The 23,298-nt window shown below is 57.4% G+C and overlaps 1 protein-coding gene across 4 annotated transcripts in view; it reads right to left on the bottom strand.

Moving 5' to 3' along the window:
* ABCC8 (ATP binding cassette subfamily C member 8) overlaps positions 1-23,298 on the bottom strand; it is a 77,874-nt gene that overhangs the window by 19,862 nt on the left and 34,714 nt on the right. For 2 of the 4 annotated variants that reach the window (XM_089310873.1, XM_089310879.1), the window contains exons 11-21: positions 16,598-16,638; positions 15,302-15,447; positions 13,800-13,905; positions 13,568-13,684; positions 13,127-13,202; positions 12,424-12,529; positions 4,419-4,454; positions 3,125-3,160; positions 2,518-2,616; positions 1,149-1,233; positions 734-814 (exon numbers count right to left, since the gene is read on the bottom strand). In XM_089310873.1, the coding sequence (XP_089166999.1) occupies positions 734-814; positions 1,149-1,233; positions 2,518-2,616; positions 3,125-3,160; positions 4,419-4,454; positions 12,424-12,529; positions 13,127-13,202; positions 13,568-13,684; positions 13,800-13,905; positions 15,302-15,447; positions 16,598-16,638 (929 nt within the window). Of the gene's footprint in view, positions 1-733; positions 815-1,148; positions 1,327-2,517; positions 2,617-3,124; positions 3,161-4,418; positions 4,455-12,423; positions 12,530-13,126; positions 13,203-13,567; positions 13,685-13,799; positions 13,906-15,301; positions 15,448-16,597; positions 16,639-23,298 lie in introns of those variants that run through there. The other 2 variants (XM_089310890.1, XM_089310899.1) reach the window with 2 other exon arrangements.

Below are 23,298 nucleotides of genomic sequence, written 5' to 3'. Positions count from 1 at the left end.
TCCCTCTTCCCTTCTGTTTAATGGACTCACCAAGGCTCTCCTCCAGGAAGCTCCCCCTGATTACTCCAGCCCTCACAGTCATCTCCCTGGACAAGGTCCCCCATAGTCTGTGCTGCATGGTTTGGCTTTGAACTTGACTGTGCCTCCTGAGTATGGGTGAGTCTTTTCTCCCTAATCAAACTCTCAGTTTTTGAGGCCAAAGGCCGAGTCTTAGCAGTTTTCAGTAACAACCAAGGTACTGACACAGAGCGTGGCATCAAGAAGGGCAGGGATATCCAACAAGTTTCATCTCATGTTTGATAACTTGTAAGATTCTCTAGAGAAGGATTCTGGGTTCCATGGGAAATAATACCATGATCAATTAGTAATGTCTGCTTTGGGTATAAAATGGGAAGCAGCAGCATGAATTACAAATACTTGCCATCCCGGTGACCAGGCTGTATAAGTGCTGATAGGTCGCAGCTGTCAGAGAGAGGCGGCCTGGCACTACTTGTCTCCCTTCCTGGCTACTACAGAGCTCAGAGTGAGTTCTGCAAGGGCTCATCTGTGCTATTCTTGCTTGCACTGGCCACCCTATGGAAAGACGAGCAGGACATGTCTCCGGTAGGAGTGGTTTGCTCCTGGTGATGGTCGATGGGTGACAGATTCTGGGTATCTGGGTGTGTGTGGGCAGAAGGCCAGGGAGGTGGTCAGAGACCAGAGCCCCAGGGGAGGTGCCCACTGGTGCACTCACCAAGAAGACGACGTGGGTGTGCTGGTAGAGCGCACGGGCCACACTGATTCGCTGGCGCTGACCACCAGACAGGTTGATGCCCTGTCACCAAGGAGGAGGAACAGCGACTCAGGACAGACCATCCTGGCCCCTCCCAGAGGGTGAGCTCATGGGACGGAGGCCTGGCTCTAGCCATGTGGACGGAGAAAACCTGTACATGTCTACCAAATCCATTCATGCAGAAAAGGCATGGTCCCCAAGTCGTTGAAGAGTCATCATGCAGGTAACAGGGACCATCTGACCAGCGCACACCAAGGCAGAGGAAGTGGGCGTTAAATCACCCACGAGGAGGGTGGTCACGGGAGAATCCTGGTTGTCCACGCTTACAGAGGGGGTCCCTGGAGAACGGACAGGAGTAACCCAAGCCTGTACTAACCCGCTCCCCAATCTGGGTCTGGTCTCCGTGGGGCAGGATGTCGATGTCTGGCTGCAGCGAGCAGGCTTCGATGACCATCTTGTACCTGGAGCAGGTGGAGGCGGGGGAGGCAGCCCGTCAGCCTGGCCAGACCTGGGCCTGAGCACTTGCAGAGGGTCGATCCTTAGCATCTGGGGACCTGTGCCCAGGGCGACATTGGCTTCAATGGGCCTCCCGCTTGGGTACAAGCAAACACCACGTGAGCTTGGAAAGAGCTGAGGTCGGCACCTCCCACAACTGTGGGGAAGGTTAAATATTTGAAGGATGAAATTGGATGGGAGCAGATATGCTGAGTAAGTGCCCAGAGGGGACCCATGGCCTCGGGGTGGTGGGAAAAGCTGCAGCCAGAGCCCGTGCTCAGGCGGCTGCCACCTGGGAAAATGACCGCTGGCTGCTTGTGGCAGTAATGATGATGGCTGGGCAAATATTTGCCCAGCCTATAACTCTTGGCCAGCCCGGTCACCTGGGTGGAAGCCAGCCAGGGTCCATGGAAGCACCTGAGTGTCTTGGTGATAAGCTGTACTGAGGAGTCTGTTGGCCACTTTTGGATTTGAGATCCGTTGTGGTCACTTACTGGCTGTAGACGGACTTGGGCAAGTACCTAACCTTTTTTTTTTTTACCCTAAATTTTTATATATTTAATTCATTTGCATAGCAGAGAGACTGATAGAGATCTCCCATCTGCTGGTTCACTCCCCAAATATATGTAACAGTTGGGGCAGGGCTGGGCCAGGCCGTAGCTAGGAGCTGAGAAGAGGCAGGGACTCAACTACTTGGGCCATCATGCTGCCTCCCAGGGTGCACACCAGGAGGAAGCTGGAATTAGCAGCAGAGCTGGGACTTAAACTCAGGTATCCCAACATGGAATGCACGTGTCCCAAGTCGCGTCTTAACCACAAATATCCACTTCTACCTAATCTTTCTGAGCCTTGGCTTCCTCATCTGTAAAGTGGGGACAACAGCAGGTGCCAGCGGCGGCGGTTTTGAGCATTAGAGGAACACAGGTACACAGGGCTCAGCGCGCTGCCTGGCACCTGCTAAGAGCTCAGTCGATGCTGGCTCTTGCTATCTCTGGAGAGAAAACAGCGCCCACATCTTGGAACTGGGGTGGGAACTGCAAGAATGGGACGCCCTGGAGAGAGCGGATCCACCCTCGAGCCCGCCTCCTGCCCCGCCCCCACCACTGGAGCCTCTCCAGATGGACCATATGGAGTTGGCTGGAGAGCAGCAGCCTGGAAAGCAGGGTATGGGGGAGGGGGGAGGGGCAGGGCTATGCGCTGAGGCTCAGGCCTCCCCTCCCCCCACCCGCCTCCCTCCCGCAGGCTTTTACCGCTGCTTGTTGAAGGGGCTCTCGAAGGTGATGTTCTCCTCCACCGTGGCGTTCAGCAGCCATGGCTTCTGAGACGCATAGGCCACAGGGCCTCTCTTCCTGGAAAGAACGGGGCGGGGTGGTGGGGGCCTCCTGGGGGGCTCATCCTCAGAGGCAGTCGTCCAGCAGAGCGTTAGACCAGCGCAAGGGGTTGGGGGCAGTGCCCAGATGGGAGGTGGTGGTGTTGGCTGAAATCTGCCGTGTGCGACTTCTGGTGGTCTCCTCCCCTCCCCACCAGGGCCTGAGCCACTTTTGGGGGGCCTGGCCCAGACAGCCAGCGGGGAGCGCAGAGTGTGCCCAGCCAGGGGCTCACGTGACCCGCCTCTCTTCCTGCTGAGGTGTCCAGAACTTCCCCCCACCATGGAGGAGCACGTTTGTACGAAGCGGAGCCATGGACGTCAGCCTGATGTCTTTAGGACCCCTGACCCCACACTGATCTAGGGGCAGGGAGCAGCTAAATGGACAGAAGCCACCAGCTGCCTGACAGGGATCCTCCCCAGCACCCCAGGGGCTGGGGGCCGGGGCCATCCTCCAGGGTCACATGGGCAGTTCTCCCAGCACCTGGTACCTGACATCCGAGACGGCCGCGTTCTCCCGCTCTGGGCTGCAGCAGGGAGGAAAGACACACGTCAGAGTCCCCCAAGAAGGGCGTCCTGCACAAAGATCTGGAGCTCCCTCAGTCCCCACCTGACTCGAATGGACCTTTATCATCCCTGCGGCCAAGTCCACAGCCACAAAGGCTGCACAGAGAGGTGTGGGGAGGGTGTGGCTGGCTGTGGGTGTGTGAGGAGGCCCAGGGTCCTGCCTGAGAGGGACAGAGGGAGCAAGTCACCCTTGTGCAGGCTCTGAGTGGGGTGGGGGGGTCTGCTGGGTCAGAGGAAGATAAGGCCCAGTAAGTGGTCCTGTCTGGCCCAGCCTCTGCACGTGGGCTCAGAGGAGGGTCTCTGGCAGACAGAGCCGCACTGTGGCTGGGGCAGGGAGTGCTCCCAGGCCGGGCTGGGCTGACAGCAGCACCTGCGCTTGGTGGTTGGGAACTCCCAGCTGACAGAGCCGAGAAGGGCTCCGGGCGAGATCTGCAGCTGCACGCACTGTGGCCCCATCAGAAGGCAACAGTGGCATCTGAGGCTTCTGCCAGGGAGGCCATGTGAGCCGTGGGGCCCAGGTGCCCTGGGCGGCCCTGAGCTGCCCAAGTGTCAAATGTCCTGTCACTTTGTTCTCATAGCCCAGCCTCGCATTCGTCACATGCCATGCCTGATTTTTGCCTCGAGAAACCCTGTCACTGTGACTCGCCAGGCCGGGCTGTCATCACACCCCGGCACTTGGGGACAAGGTGCAAGAAAGGGCAGAGAGAACACCGGGAGGTGGGGCATGTTTGGTGTTGGAGAGGAAGTGGGGGGGGACAGGGATGGTGGCGGTCAGACCTATTTACAAGAGCCAACCAGCCCTAGCAGTCCTGACTGCTCGCTGCCCGGGGTCTCTGTGCCGTCCTTGGAGCTACGAGGGCAGGAGGATATTCAGAGCCTCATCAAGCCAAGTCGCTGGTGCTTTTAGGCTTGTGCATTGAACAAAGCAGCAAAGCCAATTCTCTGTGCGGCCTGAGGGGCACCTCCCTCCTCTTCTGACTGTCTTGTTTCTTAGCCTCTTAGAGTCTTCCCCAAAGCCATTTTAATATATTTTCTAATCATCCTTTCTCTGACACAGTTTCTTTACAGTTCAGGAGTTTTTAATGCATTGATAGGCTGTGTGGCATCACTACCATCTAGCTCCAGAACAGGTTCATCACCCTCCCCCCATCCCCCGCCATGCAGTAGCAGCCCCCCCCCCCCCCCGGGACCCACTGCTAACCCAGCCCCAAGCCATACCTGTGGTCATCTCCCGTCTCGCTGTCAGGAAGGCTGCTGGGATACAAGGGAGAATGATCAGGAGCCCTCACTGCCCGTCTCATTGTCTTGCCATGAGAAAGAAGCGATCCCCACCCCTCCCTTCCTCACACCACCCCTGATCTCCAGCGGCTTCCTTGGGGCAGGAACTATTCCTCTCAGCCCCCTTCCCCCCACAGCACCTGGCCAGGCGCCCTCCAAGTGCTCTAAGAGGCCCTGAGGCAGAGCAGCAGTGAGGCTGCTGGGGCACCAGTGTTGCTTTGTTGCGGGGAAAGCTGAACTCAGAGAGGGAAAGTGGCTCTCCCAGGGTCACGATCATTTCACACACTGCCCAATAATGGGGTGAGTCGTTGCCCAGCACTGAAACAGGGGCAGAAAACGCCTGTGTGTGCTGATGTGGTTAAGATCAGTCTTACCTTTTGTGGATCAGGTTCCTGTTAACTCACCCGGGCATGAATAGAGTGCTATGGACTGCATCCCGCACTTACAGTAGGGACATCTTTGGAAAATACCAGGCGAGGTGACCTGAATTGTGTTCCAACTTTGCCAGCGCTCCTTCCCCTGCCCCCGGGCCACCACCTTCCAGAAGCCAGTGAAATGTGTGCTCCTGACATGCACACGGTGGTGGTGGGGCACTGGGTGAGACTGCGGATCTTATTTTCATCACAGTGAAAACAGCCAGCAGTTACGGAACTTCCTAAGCTCTGAGGCAAGACTGGCACGGGGTTATCTCTTTTTAAGTTTAAGTACATGAAGGTTTATTTTGATTGTCCTCTCTTTACAAAGCAAGTGAGGCACAGAAAGGTTAAGTCATTTGCCCAAAGTCACACAGCCAGCAAGTAGCAGAGCAAACAGATCTGCCTCCAAAGCTTCATGTTCCGGACGTTCAAGCTGCGTGACTTCCCTGCGGCTCCCCACGTCGCCACAGTGCAGAGGATGCATCCTTCCTGTCCGGGCAACACCAGGGACAGGGAGAAGCCTGATGAGATCCCCCTCCTGCTGAGCAGGAGGGCTGGATGCAGAGAGCCCAGGGGATGTGTGGTTGCCAGGCCCCTGCGTTCCCGTTCTCTGATCTTTGCGGTCTCGCTGCTTCCTTCTCTCAACCCATCAGCAGCTCGCATTCATCAGCCACCAGATTGCTGCAATTTACAATTTACAGACAAGCTGGTAACATGAGACAGATAAAACCCTGAGGCTGACAAATTCCAGCTCTGTGGCCACAGCCCGATAAGCGTGTCTCTGGAGACCTCCTGCCTTGACTGCTTCCAGGGTAGCCAAGCTGTTATTCCAGCCTCCGAGCCTCCGTGGCTACCGGACAACAAGGCTGCAGCCGGCCCTAACTCTGGTGCACCCCGATTGCCCTCCTAATGGACCACCTTGCTCCCTAATGAGCTCCTGGGTAGGGTAGGCCTGTCACCCCAGGGCATGTCAAGGCTGGCAGGCTGTCCTTTTCGGCCCCCATGGTGCTCCGCACAGGACAGATCTGTAACAGATGGAGGCTGTGGATCCACACAGCAATCATTCAGGAAGAAGGAAGGAAGAGAACTAACACTATGCAAAGTTGCCTGCACTCCCATCTCCTTCTTACCACCCTCCCTCACTTTACAGAGGGGGAAACCGAGGCTCAGGGTTTGCATAACCACCTGATATGACAGCACCAGGAAGCAGGGAACCTGGGGTGTGAAACTGGTTCATACTCTCTTTCCAGGCTGTGTGCGTCTGCTTAAGCAGAAAAGTGAACAATGGAATAACTGGCAGGCATAACTGGAACAAATGGGATAACTCTCCTCTCAAGTGAGTGCTGAGTTCTTAAATGGGTGGTGAGAGCATTTCATTCTTCCTCTGCCTGCACTTTTCAGACCAAGCACTGGGTCAAAGGGACCATTCCCCCCAGTTCTCCAATCTCACAACGTTCCAGCCAGCCAGCTAGGAGCCGGGCACCTGTGCAGCAACCTGCATCAGGGCACAGAGCCTGCCCTGCAGGGGCTCACAGCCCGGTAGAGCGAATCGGACAGGTAAAGAAGTCAGAAAGTTGTAGGAGCCAAAAGGGAAGTGGGACCCACAGGGCATTAGAGAACTTGTCTGGGAAGTACACACAGGCACAAACGCACAGAGAAAAGACCGGAAGCTTCCGGTGGCAGGACACCAGGTGGTTTCATCTCCTGTATGCAGGTGTATTTTTTCAAGTTCAATGGGCATCCTTGGGGAAGCAGAGAAAAATGTGATTTAAAAGAGTAGTTTGGAGGACGAGGAAATCTACGAAAATAAGGGAGAGCTGGCAGACAAATTCACAGTTGGGAGGGGTCCTGATGGGTGAGAAGAACTGGGGCAGTGGAGGTGGAGGGAGGGGACGGGGCTGGAGACGGACACTGCACGGGGAGACGGACACTGCACGGGGAGAAGTGGGGGGAATGTGGGTTCTGGAGTGCGTATGCGCAGGCTTCTCGGCAAGCTCCCTTACTTAGAGAAGCCCCTGTTTGCTTATCTGTAAAATGGGAGTGAAGCTCAAACCTCACAATGACACAGAGAGTGTGAGTTCCGCAGACAGCTGGTAGCTGGCTGGAGGTAAGTCGGTGGGGCCTGAGAACTGGGGGCACCATTCTCTCAGCTTAGCGTGGGGTCCCCAAAGTGCATGCACAGAGAGAGTCCAATGATCTCACCACTCGCTTAAGACCCCGCTGATAAACAAAAAGCAGGAGGTAGAAGCTGAGAGTAAATTAGCACTGCCAGGGCTCCACTGTGTACTCACCCAGCCAGGCAGCCTGTCGCCACCCTGGAACCATACCTGTCACCATAGCCCTTTCCGCTCCGTGTCATTGGGTCCCAAGCCCAATGGGAAGGAAAAGGAGACTGAGTCTCAGAGAGGCGATCAAACCTGTCCAAGGTCACAGAGCTAGCGCCAGGCCCTTTGCCTCCCAGGCCAGGCTTAGTCATCATTCCCGCTACGGGTTCCTTCTCCTGTCTGTTCATTCGCTGCCTTCCCACACCTGCCTCCTCTCCTCCAGGAAAGCCGGGTGCACCTGATCCCCTGCAGCCAGCTCCCCACTGGCTCCAGGAACTGCACAGGCAGATCTGACCCTGGGGACATCCGAATCAGGGGTCTCAGCAGGCTGGTGTCACACCAACTCCCACAAGGCAACAGGTTCGGGGACAGGCCCCAGGCCTGCAGAGTGGGTACAGAGAGACAGGACAAGCAGGGAGCCTCAGTGAGCTGGGAGGTGCAGGTCCTCACAGGCAAGCAGCCCTGAGCAGGTTCCTCGGCCCTTTCTGCCTGTTGGCTCCCTGGGGGATTTAATGTCATTCCACTGCGCAGACTGATGGCCTTGGTCTCTGTTCCCAGTGAAAGAACTTGATCTGAATGTATTCCCTAATGTTGACTTTTTATTAAAATGCTTTCCTCTTAAGATGGCCCAAGTGCTTGGGCCCCTGCCACCCACATGGGAGACCCAGATGGAGTTCAGGGTTCCTGACTTTGGCCTGTATCCATCTGGGGAGTGAACCAGTGGATGAAAGATCTCTTTCTCTCTTGGTCGCTGTCACTCTTTCAAATAAATAAAATAACTCTAAAAAAGAGTAATGGTTTCCTCTGAGGATTCTAGGGGCCATTTTCAGATTCCCAGGTAGACAAGTCATTGGTACATGGAGCTAGGCAGGGCAGGCGACCCTTCTTAAAGGAATGCCTGTGAGCCACGTGGCTCTGAGACCTGGATTCAGGCTCCTGTAGGCAGGACCGCAGCCAATGGACCCTGCGTGCTCCCCCTGGGGCTCTCTGCCCACACCCCTGTCTGCTTCAGCCTCAGGAGCAAGGGCATTGACCAGGTCATCTGCTCTGTAGCCTACCCAGGGCAGTTCCACTGGGACACATACCCCAGAGTCCCGAGGGAAGCAGACTCATTAGCAAATTGTCCCAACACAGGGTGAGCCAGCAACTGCCAGGACTCGCTTACTCCGAGCCTTGATGGAGAGGTGGGGTAGAGGAGTTGCTGGGCTTGGGAAGCCGGGCAGAGGTCCGTATTTATAAAGGCAGGCAGCGTCTTGAAGGCTGTAAGTTGCTCCAGGTTCATTCTTTCGGCAAATGAACTCAATTAGCAGAGGCACGATGGCTATACAGAGATGCGGTCCTGTCTCCAGGGAGCTCACTGAAGCCTCTCCTGGGAGACAGGCTGGAGTGCAATTAAAGAGCAGTAGTGGGATTCTGTTGTCGGCAAAGAAGAATGCTGCCAAGTAATAATATTTACAGGGCACTCACTCCGTGCTTGGAGAATCTGGACCCTGTCGGTAAGAAGGGGAAGCAGGTGCCCACAGAAAGCTCATGGAATGTTCCAGAACACAGCCCTGATCTGAACCTGGCAGCTTGGCTCTAAGGCCCCAGCTCCTCCCTGCCCAGCCATCCTGCTCACTAGGTCACTGCAGGAATAAATAAAGCCTTGTACAAATAAATCAAACCCCTGCTCCCCAGAGCATTCTCTGTGTTCACCTCCCAACTCTGCCTGGTGCCTCCTGGGACTCTGGCTGGTCGCCTGGTTACCGGGTCTTGGCCCTGGTGTGGGTGAAAACCACAGTAGTGGCCGGGGCATCACCCTTGCCTCTGACCACAGAGGGCAGGGCTCAGGGGGTCCAGAGCGATTTGCTGTTGGTTCACTTTGCTGGTGCATCATCTCCCTGCAGAACTGGGCTCAATGGCAGCTCAGACGGTAACAGGGATGGGGGGACCCCTGCATACAGCCCTTGTGCCTCACTCACTGACCAGGACGAGTGGCCCAGCAGAGCTGCAGGTGTGCCCAGGATTTTGAAGGGCAAACAGCTGATGAATCCAACTAGCTCCCGTCTACCTAGACTCCTTCTCCTAGCCACTGGAACGAGTTCCTAACCACTCTCCCTTCCTCCTTCCTACAGTCTCTCTCTCTCTGTCCCCCTCTCTTTCTCTCCCTTCCTCTCCCATCCACCTTCGTTTATCACCAGCACACTTCTGCTACAGCCTTTGGGTGGAATCTTATTTCCTGGGCCTTTCGGATCAAAGTCAAGTTCACTTCCTCAGTCCCATCTCCCACCCCTGTACCGCACACACCCTGTGCTCCAGGGACGCAGAATCAATAGCAGCACTTTAATAGCAGCACGCCTCCACCACGCCGGCACCCCTGCCTGCAACGCCTTCCTCTCCTCTTCCAAGCCCACAGGCCAGGTCCACAGGGAGCCTTCTCTCCCTGACAGCAGAGCTCACAGCCGCTCCTCTGCGCTCCTAGCACGCACGGCGCTGATCACCTTTCCCCGCCTTAAAGCACGAGTTGTGTCTTAACCGTTTTTGCATTCCTGATACTGGGCACGCAGTGGGTGCTCAGTGGATGCTGGGGGAGTGGATACATCAATGGTGACAAACTGGAGCTCCTGGGTTGGCTATGAGGAGGAGGGAGCTGGGCCACAGGGAAGAGCAAAGCGGATCCAGCGGATCCCGGAGAACTGAGAACTTCTTCACTCCTGCCCCCTCCCAAGGCTCAGACAGAGCCAGGAGCTGGGGCCTGGGATGCCTGGGGACAGTGGGTGTTGATGAGGACAGAGCTGAGGAGGCAGATGTGCGCGTGTCACAGTGACAGCAGCCACCAGCTCCTCACAAGTCTTGTGCACCAAGGGGAAAGCCCTTGTATTCGAGCAACTGGCACAAATCCCACCTCTGCCCCTGAAGAGCTGTGTGGCCCTGGGCAACTCAGTTTCCTAATCTGTCAAATGGGATAACAGTCACGGCCACCTTAGTGCAGACCGCAGCAGGGAAGCGCCTGGCACAATGCGCAGCACACCAGAGACTCAGTGTCTGCTGCCCTGGAGGGGCCCCCGTACCTCCTGGGTGGGGGCAGAGGTCAGGCCTTGGAAAAGAGGAGGGGGCTGAGGCAGGAGGCCGAGCCCCTGCCTCGTGTGACTGTCCCCTCTGCGGAGGACGAGGAGAGGTGCTGATGCTGGCATGGGGGCACCAGCGGGTGAGGGTGTGGGGAGGAGCCAAGAAAGAAGGCAGTGGAAGCGGTAGGCATCGGAGGAGCGGGTCAGAAGCTACTTGGGATGCCAGCTTGGGAAATCAACAGAGTGCTGGTCTCCCGGCTCCTCTGCTTCAGAACCAGCTCCCTGCTAATGCGCACCCTGGGGGCAGCCGAGGATGGCTCAAGCACTGTGTCCCTGCCACCCACATAAGAGGCCCAGATGGAGTTCCAGGCTCCAGGCTTCAGCCTGATCCAGTCCTGGCTGTTGTGGGCATTTGGGGAGTGAACCAGTGGACTGGAAATCTTTGTTTCTCTGTCTTTCAAATAAAGTGAGAATAAATAAACAAAAACACACAAGAGAAGAAAGAAGGCAAAGGGACCAGGGTCAGGGGTTTGGACCTTGGTGCTGGGCAGGAGCCCAGGGGTAGCTGCAGTCTCTGGGCTCTGCAGCCCCCTCTAGGAAAGGCCGGCCCTGGAGGAGGGCATGGGTCCAGCCTGCCCTCGGCGTGCAACTCAGAGATGAATCCCTGGGCCTAGGATCCCCGGGACCCAGCTGAGGCAGCGGCCAGCTTGAGGGGAAGAACCTGGGCGTAGGGCCCTGGCTCCACGCACTGACCCGTGTCACCCAGCCTCTCTAGGCCTCAGTTCATGCTTCTGTGAAATGGGTAAGCGCACGCAGCTCCGAGGCTGGGTGGGAGGCCTCAGTGAGCTCCTGCTTACAATGTGCTCAGCACAGGGCCCGGGCCATGGCAAGCACTCAAGACTACTGGCAGCTCTCTCCAGTTCACCGTTCATGGAGGGCTCCAGTCTTGCACTAGACACGCAATCAGCCAACAGGCAAGAGGTTCTCACTCCAAGCTTTCAGGGTCAGTTGACAGAGGGACTGGCAAAGTGGCCACAAACCCAACGCCTGAGTCTTCCCGTTAGGCTGTGCTGAAATTCTCCCAGTAAGACGCAGGATGGAGGCAGAGAGCCCTGTGGCCCTAAACCCCCCATGGAATTAAAGCTAAGAGGCCGACTGAGGCCTAGGAGAGCCCAGGGGCTCACCTGGCCGAGAGGGGAAATGCACTGTTCACCCATTGTGGGCAGCACTCGGGAGTAGCAGGAAGTGGGGGTGCCTGCTGGTGCTCAGACGCACGGCCCGGGATCTTTCTCTCTGCTCCGTTCTGCGTCACACTGAGTAAAATGTGGCATCCGAATGAGGCTTTTCCCCGAGAAGTGACCAGTAGGGCAGGCCTGTCCTGCAGAATTGGCTGCGACCTTTATTCCCGAATGAGAGCTGCAAACCCCGACCAGATGTCCACTCCCCTTGGCTACGGGAGGCCTGGGAGCCAGGCTTCGTGTTAACGGCTTCAGCTGTCCTTTGCCCAGCTTCCAAACACCGGGCGCACCCTCCTCATGTCTCAGCTCCTCTTTTCTTAATTTTTGGAGAGGTTCTATTTTATTTGCATCATTTATCAACGAGTTTCAAGTGCTTTTTGGAAGTAGATGGGTATGAATAATAGATTTATGATTGACTCAGCCCGAGCTTCTGGCTCTTTAATTAAGATCATGATCTCTGCCCAGAAACCACCATTTGTCTGGGCTGCCTCTCGCTCCTGCACACACCCGCTGACTGGTTGGTGTCCAGCCCTCGCTGGAAATCAATGGTGGCGCTGCAGTCTCCTACCCTGGGAGGCACAGCCGCTCCGCAAACATGGGATTTGGAGTCAAACAGGACTGAGTTCTAATTCCGGCTCTGCCACCTGCTAGCTGTGTGGATTAGGCCAAACAGTATAACCCTCATCCACAAGGCGAGAACTGATAATAACCTTTACTTTGCTGGGTATCAGAAGGATTAAAGAAAAATGGCATGCTGAGGACTTAGCAAAGAACCTGGCCCATAGTGAGGTTAGAATCGGTACTAACGATGATGAGGAGAGCAACGTGCGGCATTTATTGAGTCCTCACTGAACACACAGTGGACGCTGAGCAGGACGATGGGACGGAGGGCCCCCGCTCACTGCGGATGCGTGCCTCACCTGTTCCAGAACACAGTCCCCGAGATCTTCTGCATCTCCCCCAGCGTGGCAAGCAGCAGCGAGGACTTGCCGCAGCCCACTTGCCCCACGATCATGGTCAGCTGGCCTGCAGGGAGGGCGGGTGGCAGACAGAGGAGGGCCGGGGAAGCGTGAACAACCACCATCCAGACAGACAGACAGACACGGACACCCAGTCCTATCCCCAGAATCCCTAAGACTTGCTCTCCCCCAAGAGCCGTCCCTCCCCGAAACCCACACCCTCCTCCGGCTCCCCAGGCCCCTCCTCCACTCTGTTCCCTGGCCCCTTCCTCCCTCAGCACGCCCTCCTCCTTTCCAGTGCCCCGCCAGCGAGAGCCCAGCTCCTCATGCTCCCAACCAGGGCATCCTGGTTCCCAGCCTCCTCCTTGGCTCAGGGCACTGCTCCTGGCCCCAGGGACCTTGCTCATTCTCAGAAACCCCACCTCCCCCGCAAGCCTCTCTTGGCTGCTCCAGTCGGCTCATTTGAGAACTGAGGGCCCCCCTGTCCTGCCCTGTCCTTGCTGCTGCACTTGCCCCTGGCACAAGGTCACGCGAGGACACAGCCCTCTTCCTCCTGTCTTGCGTCCCCCAGAGGGAGCAGGGAGCAGCGACTCAAGAACTGTGGATTTGTCTTTCCTTGTCAGTGAGACGTGGGGAAGGGCCTGCTGGCGAGTGCTGGGCATACCTCGGGGGATACGGATGGTGATGTTGGACAGCGTGGGGATCCCATCCGGGGTCCACGTGAAGAAGCCTCCGATGATCTTTGTTGGCCACACCCCACCGTGCAGATGAGAACAGAAAGGCAGCTGGGGTCTCAGTGTGTGTGCTCAGGTGTCTCTTGCTTCCTCGCCCCCACAAAAGCCAAAAGACACCGATTCCAGCTCCCAGATCACTTCTGGGGCAGGTGAGGGGGGCACTGACCCTTTCAGGCTGACCCCTGCCCAAGGCACCCTCCCCAGAGGATGGCTGAGTGTCCCCTGGCTCAGTGGAGTGGAAGCATTGTTTCTGGTTTCAGGGCTGCTAGGAACCCTATAGGCAGGCAGGGAGACCTGTGGAAGGAGGACCCAGCACCCCGGCCTTCCAGGTGCTGTGTAGCCGGCATGGGGGTGCGGGGCCTCGGGCTCACCTGGACACAGCAGCTGTTGGCATCTCCGTCCGCGCTGGGGGCCAGCCTTTGCAGGGGGCCCATGAGGTCCCGACAATCCTCCCGGGCCGGGCGCTTGCGGTTCACCACCTTGAGGGGCTGGGGACGGTTAGGAGGTGAGGGCCCGCTGGGGCGGGAGCTGTGCCAGCAGGGAGGAAAGGCTGAGGCTGGTCGGAGAAGGGTCCACGAGCAGCCAGGGAGGCCGAGCACTCACCACCGCCTGGTACTTGCTGGCTTGGCTCTGGGGTGCGGGCTCACGGGGAGCACTCTGCTCCTTGCGGATCTCTGCACTCGACAGGAACTCGCTCAGCTTCTGCACACTGCAGGGGATGCACAGAGACCCCCTCACCCCTGCCAGCGGCAGAGGGGAGGGCAAGGGAGCAGGGTGTATGTGGCATGAGATAGAAGCTCCCAGAAGGGTCCTGTCCTGAGGTGTGGCCCCCACAAAGCCCATGCCGGTGGGGATGGACCGGTGGGCACCCCCGAGGGGCAGGTCATAGGCATTGTCAAGGTTTGTGAGCATGGAGCAGGATCTGCACAAGAGGTGGGGCTGGTTAGATTGAGGGTTGGAGGTGGCATGGGTTAGTCCGGATTGTTGAACTGGAATATGGTTGGTGCTAGCCGTGGTTAGCTACTGTCACAGCCAAGGCTGACCTGTGTTCAAATTCACTAGGTTTAGGATTGGTTATCAACAATAGCTAATGTTTTGGGAGCATGCCCTACATGCCAGACACTGTATTAATTGCTTCCTAAGTAGGATACAAAGTCCCACCACAACCTGCGGGGCTGGGAGCAGGTGTTATGATTCGTGGAGGGGACCCTCCCCTTCCCCCCACTGCCAACCGCCCTGTGGATGCTGCTAAGGCCCTGGGCCTTTCCTTCTCTCAATTCTTTCTTTCCCATCCTGGGGGTTGGGAGCCGACTGCGAAGCTTGAGACTGGTCTGTGTCCCTGTTGTCTCCTTTTTGCTAAACCTATCAGAGGCTTGGGGCAAAACAAGCCATCCTACCCCTAAGGTAGGAATAGTCTGGGGCTGCAAGCAAGCTGTGGCCTGGGGGTCTTCATTCTGTGCACCTGCTGCCCCTCAGAGGGGCAGACACCAGGCCTCTCTGTCCCCATCCTCCCTCTCTGGAGCTCTCCCTGCAGTTTTGGGGATGGAGAAATGTGGAGCTTCAGGCTGCTTCTCACTCCCACCCTGAGCCCACAGCCTGTGCTTCCTCCTTAAAAAGCCTTCGGCTCCCTTGGTGTTTCATTCTTGGAAACAACAGAATTAAACCAACAGTGCTTAAAAATGTGAGTGCATTGGGTAGGCCCAGTGGATTTCCAGCAGGTGCAGCAACCTTGAGTCTTTGATTTCTACATCGAATCCCAAGGCTGGAGCAGAGGCGGCAGGGAGAGGGACGATGATCAGAAGTCACGATGCCATGGCCCATGAACTGAGTCAGGACAGTCGAGCCCGGATATGTGAGCTCATCACACTGCCGGCCATATACTCCCTGGATCACTGTCTCCCTTCTGTCTTTGGGCCACTGCTAGAGCTGCCTCCTGCAAGTCACCCCTCCATGGGCTGCTTCATTCTGACAGCTGCCCAGGACTCCCACCCGACCCCCACAATCAGGGTCCCCCAAGACAGGGGTGTCTTGCTTCTAGGCTGAGGTACAGGCCATTTGTTAGCAGGTGCCCATAGCACAGGAGAGGACAGGCAGCCTCCCCTCACCTCACCAGCGCTTTGACTGTCGAGCGGACCACACTGGACAGCAGGAAGAGCGGGGTGACCAGGATGTGGAAGAGGGACAGGGAGGCAAAGGCCACCGATGGCGAGAAGTCGGCCCCTTTGAAGAAGCTGACGTGGCCCACGAAGGTCTATGGACAGAAGCGTGGCTCAGGACGCAGGCCCCTCCCACCCAGAGAGACACACTCATCATCCGTCACGTTGTGGAAACGTCCCCAGCAAGTGCAGGACCTCGAGCTGGAGGGCAGGGACTGGTCCTCCTCCTCCCCCAGCCCTGCCTCCCCCCAAGCTGCCCCTTCCCTGGCAGGAATGACTGGACAGGGGCTCTTGGGTTAGGCCAGTGCCCTCCCTCCTTAAGCAGCAGCCAGACTGCCTGCTTCCCCAGCCCCCAGTGGGAGCCAGTGTAGACACAGGAAGTGCACAGCCAGCTCCCAGCCATGCCTGACCCGGCTACCTGGCCAGCTCAGGGCCCCTGTTACCCACAATTCCCCAAAGAGCCAGGCCAGAAAGCAGCCCAATAAATCAGGTTGCAAGTGAATTCCAAGAGCGCCTGACAGGCTGTGAACCCGACAGAGCTCAGGGATACCAGCCCCAAGGGAAATACATTCTCTTTTTAAAGAACCGCAGTGGTCACAGAGCCATCCTGGGGGCTGGGGCGAAGGGCTGTGGGCTGGTGGGGGGCTGGGCCTTTCTGGAGCAGCTCTTTGGTTGCCCCCACCCCTGAGCTCACCCACAGCTTTGGTCAAGCTCGCTTTAAAAAAACACATCGTGCTATTTCACGACATGGAGAACTGGGCATGACAAGGTCTCAACTTAAAAAAAAAAAAAAACTGGTTACAAAACTGTATGTGTGGCAGAACCCTATTTCGGTAGGGATGACTTAGCCTATGTCTTAAAAAAAGACTGCAAAGAAATGCACCAAAGACACGGCCAGCGGGATTGTGGGCGATTTCAGTTCCCCGGGTGCCTTCCCCTCTGGGTTTCCCATCATCTCTACAATAATCACGCCTCGCTCTCGTCTTGAGCACGCTGGGTAGCTAATCTTGCCCAGAGGGTTTCATTTCTCGAACTTCCAGCCTCCAGTGACACAGAGGCCCCCGCAGGTCCCAGGTGAGGGGGGGACCCGAGGTCCACCGCCCCGCCCTTCCTGTTCTCTGTTTTCCGTCCCGCTGCGGAGTCGCCCTCCAATGTCCCCACGCAGAACCCGCAAGCCTGGGCAGCCTCTCGCGACAGCCGCCCGCCCCCTCCAGCCCTCCCCAGAGTGGGGGCACATGTACTCACGATGAGGACAGCTGCGATGGGGATGGCCGTGTTCATGAAAACTGTGGAGGAAGCACACGGGCGTGTTCAGTGGGAGGCGGGCGACAGCCGCCGAGGTCCCAGGCGCAGCAGCCTGCAAGGTGGCGCTGGGGTGGGACACCTCCAACTCCTCCCTCTGTTTCTCAGGACCCCCGTCCCACGTGCCATAGCTCCTGTCTCTCCGACACTCAAGGAGAAAATGCTGGAACTCTGTTCCATGGGACTGGGGTGGCTGTGCCCGCGGAACGTGGTGGGGGAAGAACTGGGGAGCTGCTGACTGCCCGTGGCAATCTGGGGGCGGCAGTAGAGGTTTCGGGGGCACTCCTTTCTCCTTCCTTAAGCCCCGCGTCCTCCCAGGCCAGGCTCTCGCTCAGACATAGGGGCTTGCTGATCTCCCCAGGCTCTGCGGAGGGATTTCATACTGGTTCGCGCTGGGCCAGGCACACGGAACTAAAGCTGGCGAAAGTAGTGCCTCCCTGAGATCCGAGGTTTAGCGTCCACGCTTGGCGGGGCGCAGATCTTTCATAGCATGCGCAGAGTAAAGAGAGCTGGACTTTTAACTCAGAAAAGGGAGGAGGTGGAGTTCCTGTATTGTAACCTTGGGCATGTCGTTCCCCACTTGATCTTTGCAGCCTCATACATAATTCCACTCTTTGTGAGGCCGGGGGCCATCACGTTGGTGGCAGGGTCTGTGCACCCTCAGCGCTGCCTGATTATCACACAGCACGGAGCACTAGCTCACCCTGCTTCCCAACTCACCTGTCTTCTGGCCCAGGGGGAGATGCCCAAGACAGCCTAAAGCCCAGGTTTGAACTTCCAGAGAGGGAGAGAGAGAGGAGCTCCCTGGAGTGAGAGGCGACCAAGCCAACTGCTGCCTTCCCATCTCGTCCTCCTTGCTTCCAGAATCTTCCAGGCCAGCCCAGAAAGGAGTCTGGTTCTGTAATGAGCCCAGTGAAGGCCCAGGAGCGAGGAGCCCAGGAACCAGACGCCAAGGACTCAGCCTGCATACATAGCCACTGTCTAGTGGATGGCAAAGTCTGTGACATGCCGACGAAGCCTAGCCGGCCAGCCCCAGGCCAGGAAGCTGACTGCCCACTGGTCCATGCAGGTGTCCACTGGAGATGTGGCTCCCAACTTCAGGGAACCTCAGCTGCGTGCAAGAACATGGCTCCTGTCCCCAGGGAGTTTGCAATCTGAGTTAGGAGACAAGAACTGTACTCTCAGGAAGACCCTGATATCACGGGGAGACATAGAACACGCCCCAGGGAGGGTCCCAAGCAGATAGGAAGGACATTGACCCCATCTCTGGGGAATTCCTAATCTGATGGGGGAGGCAAGGCCCCTGCCATTGGAGAGTATATGGTTGGAGCCTTGAAGCATTGCTAATCTCTGACCACAAGGCTTCTTATCGCTACTGAACATCATTCACGACTGTGCTCCGACTGCCCTTTCCCATGGAGGCCGGATGGCCTCTGCATGCCTACCACAGTGCCACAGCCTCCCTCACAGTGCCTGGCAGGCAGCAGTATAAGGCCTATGGGCTCTACCCACAGTATAGGAACCCAGATCTGGGACGGAGGACACGGTTTGGCCATCACTGGCAGGGGAGAAAGAAGGGGAGGGGGTGCCCATCAGGCCTGGGCCCTTGACCATGACCAGCCAAAGTGCTCTAAGCACACATGGCCCTGCCCCCGCCCCAGGACCAATTATTCCAGGGAGTCCCACAGGGCAGGGCCTCCCGTCAGCTCCTGGCCTGCCCAGGGCCACAAATGACCATCGAGGAGAGGTTCCCGTGACGGAAGGCACCGTGCACCACCCTTGGGCCCTGCCCCACACTCTAGGGCCCGACTCCCAGCTGGAGAGTGGGCTGGGAGTCGGACCGCCCATGGCACGACTCGCGTGGAGAACAATCTGGTGCCTTGTAGCTCAAGTACCAGAGAAGTTCAGACCTTCTGATCCTATAATCCGCCTCCTGGGAACATCTCATAAATAATCATTGCAGAGAAGCACAGAGCGAGCAGCGAGCAGCTCTCCGCCACAGCCGAATCAAACCGCAACCACAGCAACAACCCAGCCCCAGATGAAGTGAACGGGAAGCATCCGACGGGAGGGGTTGCTCCCCTGGAGGGCAGCACATCCCTTCTCGGGGAGATTCGGAAAATGCGTGATAATCGGCATTTTACTCCACGGCATGTTCTCCCTCGTCATGATTGTCTTTATATATATTTTTTTTGTTTTATTGCCTTTATTCTTGGAGCTGCCTGAACTCCTTTGAGGAATAAGGCATACTATAAATAAATTTTAAAAATGAACATTTCAACTCTGAGGCAGCAACACGGAACATGCTTATAGCATAAATTACTTTCTACCCTGCTCTGGCTGCTGCATGGGGATGCTGGAGGGAAAAGGTGACTGCTACTCCCCTCACCCTCTCCTGGGATGATGGCAGGTCCCTACAGGTGGCATGGGAGCACTGGGACCCCATGGACTCTCTAGAGATCACCTCATCAGCCCTGGGGCGCATGCGGCTGGAGCTGGGGATGCCAGGGCTGCAGACCAGGGGGCTTGGAGCTGCAGGGGGCTCTAGCTCCTGACAGTCCTGTGCCCACTCAGAGAGTGACGGGGCCATGGAGCCGACGTCCAGCTGTCATGGGTGGGAGTCTTGAAGCCTTGTCCCATTTCCCTGACCCATGGGAAGCTTGCCAAGATTCTTGGGTGGCGGGAGGGGTCGGACACCTGCTGGAGAGCAGACTCCTCACAGGGCAGTGGGAGGGTGGGGGATTCACCTGGATCTGATTTAGAAAAACAAAAACAAAATGCAGAAAATGAAGAGCACTGTGGGGAGCAACTCGGACTAGACTAAGTTACTGGAATTAAGATTTATTCTATGCATCTGCTCTCCCACAATATGGCGCTGAGAAGGGAGTAACAGCTTCTACACAGCTGCCTCCAGTTCAACCAATAAACTGTAGGACCTGCTCCTGATTGGAGGAGAGCAGCGTACTCGGCGTGTGGGTAGCAGAGTTGGGATTGGTGGAAGAGGACTATAAAGGAGGAGACAATATGCACCAGGAACATCTATCTGAAGGAACACCTGAGCAGCCTCCGAGAGAGTCGGCCGGCGGTGTGCCGCTCCCCCGCGGAAGTGGGGAAAGTGGCCAGGGGGAACCGCCCTTCCACGGAGGTGGAAGGGTCGGTAGCCAACCCGGGAAGAACCAGCAGCAAACCCGGGGAGGGCCGAGCAGGCAAAAGAACAGCGCAGGGTCCTGTGTCGTTCCTCCACGAAGACGGGGAGCGACAGAGCACGACCCTGCTCAGATCCTGAGTGCCAGGGAGCACAAAATGCCACCTAAGTCGTGTAAATGAAACAAGATTGCAAAACGGTGTGTAGGCACCATGGCATTCTGGGAAGGTTTGGTGGCAGGTACACGGGTCTGAGAGGCCACTGGCCACAGTGCAGAGACACAGGCCCTGGGGTTTCATTCCCTCCAAAAACATTCTGGAGCTGTTCAATCACATATGATTTTTTAAAGGTCTTCTCCTCCTCTGTCTCAGGTGTGGTGTGTGCCAGCTTTTCATACCGCCCTCAAATAAAGCAAAATCACAACCCACACCCAGGCAGAGCTCACATTACCTGCTCTCCCCGGGCCTGTGCAAGGAATGCTGTCTGACCTCGGCGCCAGCGGTACCAGCAGCTTTGCATTGCCAAAGCACTGATAAATATTTCAGAAGCCATGTGTCCAGGAGGCAGCGCCAGCCTTTGGTGCCGCTGGGTAACTTCAGTTCTGTCTCCGAGGAGGGACAGTGGAGGGGCTGTGGGCTCACAGCCTGGGCCTGATTCTGGGCTGCCTCTGCAGGAGCGGAAATGGGTTTTAAAGTGCACAGGGTTATTTCCCACTCAGTCCCACGGTCAGGGCCGTAAGCAGAGAGGGAGGGGAAGCAGGTTCATGAGGTGTGTCTGCGGCCAGCGACTGAGGAAGTGGGGCGGGCGGCCCTGCAGTCGCACTGATTTCTGCCTCCGCCACTGATGAGCCCCCTGACTCCCCGCCAGCCACCCTCCCCTGCCAAACCAGGCCAGGAGACGCATCAGCAACCTGCTGCCGCTGCCGCACCAGCTGGCGGAAGGAAGGGCAGATGCTCAAGGGAATTCTGGGGAAGCTAGAGAAGGGGACCAGGCAGGGAGGGCACCTGGACCCTCCACCCAGGGCCTCCAGCAGCGAGCAAGGGGCTTGTGGACAGGCGCCATGCTGGGCGCCCTGTGTCTGGGGTTGGCCAGTACAGCCGTGTCCCCTGCCCCCCTTGGATGGTTAGCTGGGGGTGTCTGGTTAGTTTCTGAATCATCTGTTTGTGTTTTAGGACACAGCACGAGGCCGGTCACAATCATCCAAGGAGGTCCCACGTGACTGTGGTTCAGCCCTCTGAGCACAGAGCACTGAGGATGATAGCGAACACCTATTTCCCTCACTGTGCCTGTCCACGTGGCTCCCGCGGCTGCAGCAGGAAACCCAAGGGTTCGGACCCAGCCCACAGGGTGCTGCCTGAGTTGTTCCCTGTCCTCCTGGATTAGGCTTGAGTCCTGAACACAACAGATCTCCCGCACCTGCAGCCTTTGTGGCTGGGGGCTTCTCCCCTCCTCCCCTCCTCCGGCTGCCCCGGGGTCATCCTTGGGCACTCAGCTGTGGGCCTCACCTCTGAGGAGCCTTCCCTAACCCTCATAACTCTCCTGGCTGCCGCGAGTATCCCTTTCTGCTCTTGTCTTCAAGACACCGCTCCATGTCTGCCTTCCCTAGCAGGCAGGCGGTAAGCAATCTGCAGGCTGGGACTTACTGTGTCTTCTCACGACTGCATCCCCAAGGCCTGGCACATAGTAAGTGCTCAGTTAAATAAGTGGCTGAGAGAAGGAAAGAATCCAAAGACACAGGGCCAGGCGAGTCTCACAGAAAGACAAACAGAGGCATTTGGAGCAGACCCCATGGCTCTGACCCCATGCACAGCCATTGGTCATGGGCACAGCCAGCCACCTGTAAGACTGTGAGCGCCAGGACCGTGCTCACTTCCTCTTTAATGCCCTTGCCCTCTGCGAGGCCTGGCACAGAGAAAGGGCTCTGGAATGCGAGCTGCACATGGACAGAACGGACTGGCAGCATCTTAGTTGGCTGACTGGTGGATCTAGAGCCCTTTTGTCACCTCTGCAAAGTTGGTCCTCAAATACAGAGGAAACCCTTGGAGTTACTGCTTCTGCGTGGATTAGGGATCAAACGGACTTCGAGAGGGAGGGGCCACAGCACATGTCACCAGCCTTCTCGCACTTTATCTTTCACTCGTCAACACCCTTCATGCACGATGCAGCCCAGTGGTCGCCTGCGTGAACCTCTGTGTGCACTTCCAGCCCACGGGCTTCTTGCTCGGTGCTCTGCCATTACTGGCTGAGACCTCGGTGAGGCATTTCACGGGGGCCCCAGTCCTGGCTGCTGTGAAATGGGGCAGGAGAGCAGCACATCTCAGAGTTGTGACGAGGACGAAGCGCCATCCGATTTGCTAGGCAGCCGGCCAGAGCCCGCTGCCACCGTAATCTGTGCATGCCAGCTCTGACTTCTTGTTGAGAGCGGGAGGAACATCTTGCTGTCCCTCGCAGCCTTCCTGGTGCTTCGCACAGGGCGCTGCACACACAGGGGCTCACTTGCCATCCTTCGAGGAACTACGGACTCCAGATTTTGCTGTCGGGGATACTAGGGATACCAGTGTCCTGCAGGGCTTGGGGCTCCATACCGAAGAGCTCTCAGGGCCCCTGCAGGCAGACAGAGGGCTGGAGGTCAACTCCTCCGCCCGACAGTCTGCCTCCAAGGTGCACAGACAAGCAGATGGAGGACCCGCACACCGCACCAGGACAGGCAGACCAGGAAATGTGACTCCAGGGCTCCTCTGCGGTTTGCACCCTGTGACTGGCGCCAGTGGAAGAACATGAGACTCCCATTACTTTAGCCTTAATGACCTGTGTCCTGAGCCCTGGTAACAGAGGAACGGAAGTCCAGGAGGAGGGAAAGGAACACATACACGAAGCAGGTGCAGCCGGGAGGTGTCCCGACCCCCGCCCCTCTGTCCCTCTCCCGCTGCTGCCTAGCAGAAAGGAACACATCCCAGGAAGAGCAAACACCCTGAGCAAACAGCACTTGGCTCCCACAGCTCGCCCGGACAGTTCTTTCCTTCCCTTGCCTTTGCTTCCCCACACCCTTCTTCCAGGGGCCAACCTGGCTGCTGGTGGATCCCTCCAGGTCCCCTGCACAGGTGACAGGCCCTGGGCAGCTGTCTGCTTGGTGGCTCCAGAGCCCCCTTGCTCCTTCCAGAGTCATCCAGCTCTGAATAATGTAAAACCTCCTGCGCTCAGGTCCTGCTGGCCCCAGGCCTGTCATGGAGCTGTGGCCTGGCCTCTGAGGGCCTCCGTGGGACAAACAGCATGGGCTACATAGGCTCTGATGGGCTAGCCTGGGCACCTGGGCACATTGAGTTGTTGTTTACATAGGAAAACTTGTCCCAGACTGCCACTGGGAAGGCAAGAAGTGAGTGCAGAGCTCCCCGACCCCAGGACTCTTGGGGACACAGTGCCCCTGATTACCTTGCTGCTTCCCTGCCCTCTCCATCTCAGCAGCAGTGAGCCTGCCGACCCCAGCCTGCTGTGCGCGTGC

This window comes from Oryctolagus cuniculus, chromosome 1, assembly GCF_051225735.1.
Source record: "Oryctolagus cuniculus isolate XC-2025 breed Fujian yellow rabbit chromosome 1, ASM5122573v1, whole genome shotgun sequence".
NCBI lineage: Eukaryota > Metazoa > Chordata > Mammalia > Lagomorpha > Leporidae > Oryctolagus > Oryctolagus cuniculus.
Note: the sequence above shows the minus strand (reverse complement) of the source record. Positions and strands in the feature narration are given on the sequence as shown.